Genomic DNA, 9,240 nt, shown 5'->3' with positions numbered 1-9,240 from the left:
CTTCCCTCCAACAGCCAGAGCTCATCATTAAACATTTCTGAGCATACCTCTGGCTCCTCTCCAGGCTAGCCCAACTGTGGCCCTACCCTTTGGTCTAGCCTAGAGAACTCCCCAATAATAGCCTACAGCGTCCCAGGGTCTCCCTGCCCATGAAAGCCAGCAACCTTCAGTGTCCCATGGTATGCAGTGATGTCTCCCCCAAATGAAGCTTTGGGTCAAAGGCCTATGATTTCTCACCAAAGTTTCCCTCTCCTCACATATTTCCTTCCCATGCCAACAAATTTTTATTAAAAGTTAGGCTCCTCTCTTCAGTTATCTGTAAGGTGCTTGATTCTTCTTCAGAAGCTAAGGCCACATTGGGGTGAACCCTCACTTCAGCCGGCGACTAACACCACTGCAAACAAGTCTTCTCATCCATTTGCTGAAATGACCGTCTCCAAGCTCGCTTGCATCTACTCTGCCCTCATCCTTCACGACAATGAGGTTACGGTCACGGAGGTTAAAATCAATGCCCTCATTAAAGCAGCAGGTGTAAATGTTGAACCATTCTGGCTTGGATTTTTTGCAAAGTCCCTGTCCAATGTAAACATTGCAAGCCTCATCTGTAATGTAGGAGTTGGTGGACCTGCCGCAGCAGCTGGTGGTGCTGCCCCTGCTGGAGGGGCTGCTTCTGCTACCACAGCTGCCCCAGCTGAGGAGAAGAAGAAAGAGGAAGCAAAAAAAGAAGAACCCAAGAGGTCCAATGAGGACATGGGCTTTGGTCTGTTTGACTAAATATTTTTTGTAACATTAAATAAAAAGCTTGACTCAACTAAGAAAAAAGTTAGGCTCTCGCCCACTTCCTCTACTACTGGCTTTGGGGCCCATTTTGTGGTAGTGTAGAATAGTTACTGGGGTGGTGGCAAGCTCTGTGGTCAGCCAATCTAGTTGGTCAGCTTCTTTAAACTTTCTCCTGCCTTGGCTTCCTTGACATTGTGTTGTCCAGTTTACTCTCTTCCTCATAGCTCTCATTCACTAGCTCCACTCTCCATCCCCGAATTACGAGCATACCCAAAGACTCAGACCTCACCTTCTGATTGGACGCTTCTTCCCATAGAAAATTCATCCATCCCTGAAGCTTTAACTCTCATCACTCTACTAATGACTAATAAAATCAGCATTTTCAACCCATTTTCATTTCATGATTTCTCTGCCTATAATAATAAGTTCCAAATGACTCCTCAGGTGATAGAAAACCAAGGGGAGGGGTTGTGCACAAGGAGGGGCACAAGGATTTATAGGAAGAGTAAGTGACAGAGTGGATAGAGCACTGGACCTAAAGTCAAGAAGGCCTGAATCCAAATCTGGCCTCAAACACTCACCAGCCGCGTGACCTTGGGCAAGTCACTTAACCTCTTTCTGCCTCACAGTTACAACTGTAAGACGAAGATAATATAGCCCCTGCCTCCCAGGACTGTTAGAAGGATCAGATGAGGCAGTAACTGTAAAGCGCTTAGCACAGTGCCTGGCATGCAGTAAGCACTATATAAATGTTAGCTATTATTATTATTATTGACGCTTTGATGTGGTTTGTTTTTTAATATCAAAGGGACCACACTTTCAGACATAGATAATGATGTCATTAGCAGTGTCATATGTGAATACGAAAGGTCACATTAGGTCAGAGTGGAAAGGGACCTTGTAGGACAGCTGCTCCAACCCAAACCCCACCAAGAAATGCCTCTATAGCAACCCATGCAGGTGTTTGACTGACCAAAGTAACCCATCCATTCTTTCTTGTTGTTCAGGCATTTTTTTAGTCATGTTCAACTCTTTGTGACCTCATTTGGAATTTTCTTGGCAAAGATACTGGGGTGATTTGCCATTTCCTTCTCCAGCTCATTTTATGCATAAGAAACTGAGGCAAATAGAGGTAGGTAACTTGCCTAGGTTCACAGAGTTAGTAAGTATCTGAGACAGGATTTGAACTCAGGTCTTCCTGACTCCAGGCCTGGCACTCTATCCACTGAACCACCTAGCTTCCCATGCATTCTTACGTAGCTCTAATTGTAAGGAATTTTTCCTGGAATCAAATCTTAATTTGCTTCTTTGCAACATCCTACTAGGAAATACTAGGAAACTACTTCTACTAGTTCTGTACTCATAGGCCCAGCAAAACTCAAGCCTCTTCCATGTGATGGTCCTTCAAATAACTGAAGGGAGCCATCATATCACCCCTAAGTTTCTCCCACTCTGTAGGCTGAACATTCTCACTACTTTGAGCAGCTCTTCAGGTGACTACGAATCAGAACTCTTCACCATTGGTATTGCCCTTCTCTAGATCTCCTATAATCGACATCCTTCATAAATATGGCACCCAGACAAAAGCTAAAGTTCCCGTATATACCAAACAATTTACAACATCATTTTTAATAACAAAAACTGGAAATGAATTAGATGTCAATCAATTGGGATTGTGTTACATGAATATCATAGAATGTGATTGTGTTGTAAGAAAGGACGAAGACAATAAATACAGGGAAGCATTGGAAGCTTTAGTGGAACTGATGAAGGATGAAGTCAGCAGAATCAGAAAAACAAAATATACAACTACAGCAATATAAATGCAAAGAACAATGATAAAACAATTAAAAGTCAACAAGCCAAGTCAATAAGCATTTATTAAGTGTTTACCATGTGCCAGGCATTGTGCTAATGCTGATTAATTATATTTATTAGTTGTATGAGTAACCAATTGATTTAATTAGGTAACTTGTTAATTAGTTACTTAATAAAACTGAACACTGCAAAATTATAATGACTAAGCTTAGCCTCTACCTCCACTGCTTTGCAGAGGTGGAGTATCACAGGTATGGAATACTGTATATAATGTCAGATTTTTTAAAAATATGATTAGTTTTACGCCTTTTTAACCTCTTCTTTTAACCCCTAGTTTTAGTCTTATTGTAAGGAACTCTCTGGCACTAGGTAGAGATACATGGAGAAATGTAGTTGATGTAAAACAAAAGATATCAATAAAAATTATTTTTAAAAATAAAATAAAACATGACTCCCAGAATTGCATAAAATATTCCAGATGCAGTCTCCTTGGGGGGAAAACCCAAGACTCTCACTTTCTTATTTCCAGACATTGTACCCTTCTTATTGAAGTCCCTTCTGGCTCTAAATCAATGACCCTGTGATGAGTTACTGGTTCATACTGTTGACTTATATTGCAGACCACCAAAGTCTTCTGATATTTCTCAATTTCTCATATCTCCCTCCACCTTATATACATAAAGCTGATGCTTTAGACCCAAATCTAAGACCTTACTTTTACACTTAATGAATGTTATCTTCTTACATTTGACCTACTATTCTCGCCTGTTGAGAAATTTCTGAACCTACCATCCAATGTTAACATTTTCTTCCAGGGTTGTGATATCTGAAAATGTGATAATAATTTGAACTATATCTTTATCCAAACAAAAGGGTATAAACATTTAATACATTGGGCCAGTTATAGGGCCCTAGAGTACCCAATTATAAACCTCTTTCTACACTGTCAGCAAATCCTTTATGAGTACTCTTCGTGTTTGGCTATTCAGATCATCCTCAATCTGATGGGAACAGATGAAGGGGGTAGCAGGGATATTGAAATTTTATTTTAAGAGCTATTTAACCCCTAAGCAATTTAATATATGGAGGTTCCCTTTATGACTCCAGTAATCCACCCATAAATTCATATTCCTATAGCACTTTAAGGTTTTGCAAAGCACATGACCTCAATTATCTCATTTGATCCTCATAACAACCTTGTGAGGTAGGTGCTTTGATTATCTTCATTTTGCAAATAAAGAAACTGAGGTTAAGTGACTAACCCGCTATCACACAGCTACTAATAAGTGTTTGAGGTAATATTTGAACCAAGTCTTCCTGACTCAAAGTCCAGCAAGGTAAGCATTAATACCACTTAGCCTCTTTTCCAACATCTGCCCCGTGAAACATCATTCAGAACACCTTCTAGCAATGATAAAGCTAATAGGATCCTAAAGGAAATGTATAAACTCACAGGTGTCTAAGCCAGAGTTTCTGACATATGCATCATTTCTCTAAGGGAGTATGTGTGCATACATGTGCAGTGTGTAAAAGAGGAGAGAAGAAAAGAAGGGAAAATAAGGAAAGAGAAGACAGGAAGAGAAGGGTGAAAGGAGGGAGAAGAGAGAGAAAGAGTGGGGAGAGAATAGGAATATGTACATAAAGAGGACAGAGAGGAGGGGAGAAGAGGAAGACAGGAGAGAGACAGAAAAAAGGAAGGAGAAAGGGAAGAGGAAGAGAAGAGGGAAAGAGGGATAAGACAGAGAAAGAGTGGGGAGAGTAGGGGTATGCATGTAAAGAGGACAGAGAGGAAGGAAGAAAAGGAAGAGGGGAGAGGGACGGAAAAAGGGAAAGAGAAAGGGTGAGAGAGTTGGGGAAGAGAGAGAAGATACAGACAGAGCTAAAGTGAGAGGAAGAAAGAGGAAGGAAAGAGAACAGGAAAGAGGCAGTGAGGGAGGGTAGGGGAAGAGATATAGAGGCAAAGAGAGAGAAAGGTGTGTGTGTGTGTGGCTGGCTTAGGTCTTAGGGAAATAGTCAGAAATGTGGTTCAAACAGTTGCTTTGGATTGGGGCTGACTATTAGCCTCCATATTGAAAGATTTGTATGTGTGCTTGGCTCCAGCTCTGCAGAAAACAGAGTATGTTGTCTCCAAGAACAATAAGGAGTTGTATGCTATATCCTCTCATCCCCTTTTGATGACACCCACCCTTGATTACATGAAACCTGCCAGCAGAACTGCCCAGGGAAATCAGACGTCTTATTTGGCCAGCAGTACAAAGAGCGATTGTTTTCTGTGAAATAGAAAAGTTTCTAATGCATTTAGAAGATGGAAGAAAAAGCCTTCTAAAGGAAAGAAAGATGAAAACGTCTCTCCTGTCAGCAACATCTGTGGCCAGAGCCATATCTCCTCTTCCCCCACTACTTCCCACCCCCATCCAACCTGTGGCCTCCAAAGTTGAAGGAGATTTCTTCATCTAGAAAGTGAACACTATTTGATTACATTAAAGCTTCCATCACAAGCAAGAGAGATTTCACACAGCAAAGAACAGTCCTCTTATTTTGAGCCAGCTAAAGGATAATGGGGGCTAATAATAACAGTGAAAACTACACTCTCTTTCCATTTCCATGTCTAGTGCTGGACTGGCTTGGTAAGCATGGTAATGACAACAGTGACTTTCTGCCCCCTTCTTATCCAAACTGCACCAACTCTTGGCCTTTTTCTAGGGTATAGGGTCCTTGGTATCCAGGTCATACATCCCTACTCCTGCCAAGGCTTTTATCTCCTACATCTTACCTGATTTATACTTATTAACATCATGTGACGTGCTTTAATCAATGAAAGCATAGAGTCATTTTGGTTCCCATTTCAAGTAAACCCAAGAACGAGATGATCCACCTTCAATACAGAGCACCCACTGACCTCTTCTAACCTTCCCCTTTCATTGGTCCTTCCACTCTTATTTAGAGCCAGGGATGGGAAAAACTGTCTATTCCAAAAATGACAGCCCTAAAAAATGGAAAATCCTGGTAATACCTTGACTGGTATTGAGACCTTGAATGGTCTGATGATTTTTGAGCCAATTTTGCCTGGGAAAGCCTCCCAGGTTTAAGAGATCCATTCTCCTGGGCAGTGATTGGCATCAACACAGCTTGTCACTGAAGAAGTAAATGGATACTTTCAGCTCCTGAGGTGACTCCTGCTCATTCATCTCCCATTCCCAAGATCTCCAGGACCACAAATAACAATTCTACTTTCCTAGCTACTTTTTTTTAATTTTAAATTCTGAACTAAATAAACATGAAAAATGGATATTTCTGTTATGTACAGATTGCATTTCTTGTTCAAGTAAGGCAACTTATAGTTTTTAAAGCTATCCTACTTGCCTGTGGTTCCTTCTGGACTATCTCACTAGTTTATATCAATGGATTATTATGGCAGAGGGAGAAGAGATAGCAATAGTGAAGGTGTGTGAACTATTGCACTAGAAAACCACCACCCTCAAGAATCCTGAGTGAAGAAGTAATAGCCTCCTAGTGGAGATCTAGATTATCAGTGCCAGTAGAAGTTGGGAGACCAGCTCCAAAGCCTCTATTGAACATTAATCAGAGTTCTTAATCTTTCAGGTTGCTTTTTTTTTACAATGGTGTTACTGTTAAAATTGTTCTCCTTATTCTAGTCATTTCACTTTGAATCACTTCATACAAGTCTTCCCAAATTTCTCTAAATCTGGATTATTTCTTACAGTACAATAATATTTCTTTAACATAATTTGTTTTGCCATTCCCCACTTGAAAGATACCTCTTTAGCTTCTAGTTATTTGATACCCCAAGGAGAGCTTCTACAAATTTTTGTGTATATGAGTCCTTTTCCTATCTATCTCTTTGAGGTATATGCCTAGAAGGGTTATTGCTGAGTCAAAGAGTATTACAGTTCACTACTTAGGGGCATAGTTCCAAATTACTTTCTAGAAGGAGTGGGCCAATTCACATATCCATCACAGTGTGCTTAATAGGCCTATTTTCTCACAACCCCTCCAACAACTGTCATTTTCCTTTTTCATCATTTTTGCCAATCTGATGGGTATGAGGAGGAGTATCAGAGCTGCATTCTAATTATTACTGGTTTAGAGTACTTTGCATATCATCATTGATAATTTGGATGTCTTCCTTTTGAGCTGCCTGTTTTCTATCCTTTGACCACTTTTCAATAACTCCTATTCTTATAAATTTGAATAACTTCTTTATATATCTTTGATATGAGACCTTTGTCAAAGAATTTTGTTGCAAAGACTTTTTTCCACTTATCTATTTTCCATCTAACTTTAATTGCATTGGTTTTATTTGTGCAAAAACTACTTATTTTATTGTTGCCTGGGCTGCTCTTTGAACATGCCTAGTTTGTCTAACATGGAGCTTGCTGTGCCCCCTACTACATGGGTGAAGGCTGCCTCCTTTCTTTCTCATTCAATGGGGCTCTTATTCTTTTTGATATAGAGGCTCCTGGCAATCACAACATAAACTGAATCAGAAAGTGAGGAAGGACATGTTTTCTTTTGTTGACCTCTCTTTAACCAAGAAATGGATCTATGAGTTTTTTTGTTTTGGTTTGGTTTTTTTCTCTATTCTGTGTTGTTTGTTTTCAGTTTCAGATGCCAAAGGCTATCCACACAACACTTGAGTTCAAATCCCAAATACCAGGTTTCTAAGGGTCTTCACACTAGGTAGTTTGGCTGCACTGTCTTGCCTGCAAACCTGGCTCCAAGGTTGCCATGGCTCACTATTGGTTCAGTGAGGATCACCTTCAATACCTAAAACTAAGCAGGACAAATAACACAGAATATTTGTATAATGAAAAGATTTTGAAAGAATCCCTTAATTTCTGATTTTTTTAATAGTTTATGTAATACTGAAAATAGTGATTCTTTGAATGTTTGATAGGACTCACTTGTAAATGCATTTTGTCCTGAGGGGTGTGTGTGTGTGTGTGTGTGTGTGTGTGTGTATGTGTGTGTACTATAGTTATTGTTGTTTACTTTGGGAGTTCAATTCTGACTTTTCAGTTTTTTTCTAATATTAGGTCACATAAATTATCTACTTTTATTCAATTAGTCTTAAAATTTTTATATTTGAACCACTTCATCTAAGTTATCAATTTGGCATATAATTGGGCAAAATAATTTTTGATAATTTCCTTTATTTCATCTTCTCTTGGTGTGAATACTGCTGTTCATTATTGATACAATTTATATTCTCCCTCTCCTTTTTTAAAAAAATCAAACTAACTTTATTTTATTAATTGGGATATTTTTAAACAGGTCTTACTTATACTTATCATTTTAATTGGTTTTATGCTTTCAATTCTGCTTACTTCTTTTCTGATTTATGGAATTTCCTTTTTGGTGTTTAGCTGTTACTGCAGTATGTGTTTTTTTCAATTTTTTTGCCTTTCTAGAATTTTATTAATTGTATACCCAATTCATTTATTTCTGTCCTTCTTTTGTGGATAAAATCACTTTGAAATAGAAAATTTCCCAAAGGAATGGTTAGCTGCATCCCATAAGTTTGTGTATGTTGTTGTTTTAACAACCCAGCTAGCAGCTTCGGTGGGGATGTAAGATCCCTCCCCCACAGCCGGCACCCAGGGGGCTGCTGGGACCCAGGGGGCTGCCGGGAAAGCACAGATTCTTTTTATCTGCTTAAACAAGGAAAGCACAGTGAAGGGGTTGACCAGCTTACTTTAATCCAGCATTCAGTTAGCATACAGACAACATTCATTTAGTTCAGGGGAAAAGGCCAGCATTCAGTTAGCATTCAGTTAGTTCAGGGGAGCATACAGATAAGCATCAAGAGATATACCAAATACAGATTCACGTACTTCAGGGGAAAAAAGCCAGCACCCTGAGGTTCAAAACATTCATTTAGTTTGGGGGAAAACAAGCCAGCACCCCGAACCTCAAAACCAAAATACAAACAAGTTACAAATATCAACAGACAGACCCAATACAATTCATAGTTACCAACATCTGGGCTCGGCCCAAGAGCAAGGGCTGGCCCAGAGTCACGCTTGCTTGCCGCTGCTTCCCACACCAACCAGAAGAGGAAAGAGAGGGCTTCAAGCTGTCCTCTCCCCTCTTATATAGTTTTTGACATCATCAAGTGCCGCCTGAATGACCAGGGCCGATTGGTTCTTGACTTGGCCCCTCCCCCTAGCATAGACTGGGTTCTGGAGCTAACACCTCCCCTCAGCCAGCCCCATGACTCATCACACAGGAAATTCTGATTCCTGGTATGGTCGCTGGACTTCCTGCCCTGGGAGAGCAAGCCACAGCGTCCGGAGGCTCAATGAGGTAAGCTGAGTCACTCAAAGAAAACAAAGGCCATTCCGGTTACAGTTGTGTCAATTCTATTTTTTAAGTTTCTTTTGTTTCTATTTCTTAGTCTTTATCCCGCCATTCTTTAGAACTAAATTATCGATTTTCAATTTCATCCATTCTTCAAAGGCCCTATATTGAATATAATTTTACTACATTTTAGTCAATAAATGATATGTTAAGTTTTGCTTTTCTGCATTTGTCAGTTTTTTATGTCCCAGTACACGGCCAGTTTATGTAGAGGTATTATGGACATCTGAAAAATATGTAAATTCTTTTTTGCTGTTCTTA

The 9,240-nt window shown here is 39.7% G+C and overlaps 1 protein-coding gene across 1 annotated transcript; it reads left to right on the top strand.

Moving 5' to 3' along the window:
* The first annotated feature begins 426 nt into the window (after window positions 1-426).
* Window positions 427-774, top strand: LOC118854766 (60S acidic ribosomal protein P1-like). The gene has a single exon (XM_036765027.1). The coding sequence runs from the start codon at window positions 427-429 to the stop codon at window positions 772-774; it is 348 nt and encodes a 115-aa protein (XP_036620922.1).
* Window positions 775-9,240: the final 8,466 nt, after the last annotated feature.

The sequence above is a fragment of the Trichosurus vulpecula genome, chromosome 6, assembly GCF_011100635.1.
Source record: "Trichosurus vulpecula isolate mTriVul1 chromosome 6, mTriVul1.pri, whole genome shotgun sequence".
In the NCBI taxonomy this organism is placed as follows: Eukaryota; Metazoa; Chordata; class Mammalia; order Diprotodontia; family Phalangeridae; genus Trichosurus; species Trichosurus vulpecula.
Note: the sequence above shows the minus strand (reverse complement) of the source record. Positions and strands in the feature narration are given on the sequence as shown.

Coding starts and splice junctions, on each gene's coding strand:
- LOC118854766 (XM_036765027.1), top strand. CDS start 427: ATGACCGTCTCCAAGCTCGCTTGCATCTACTCTGCCCTCATCCTTCAC.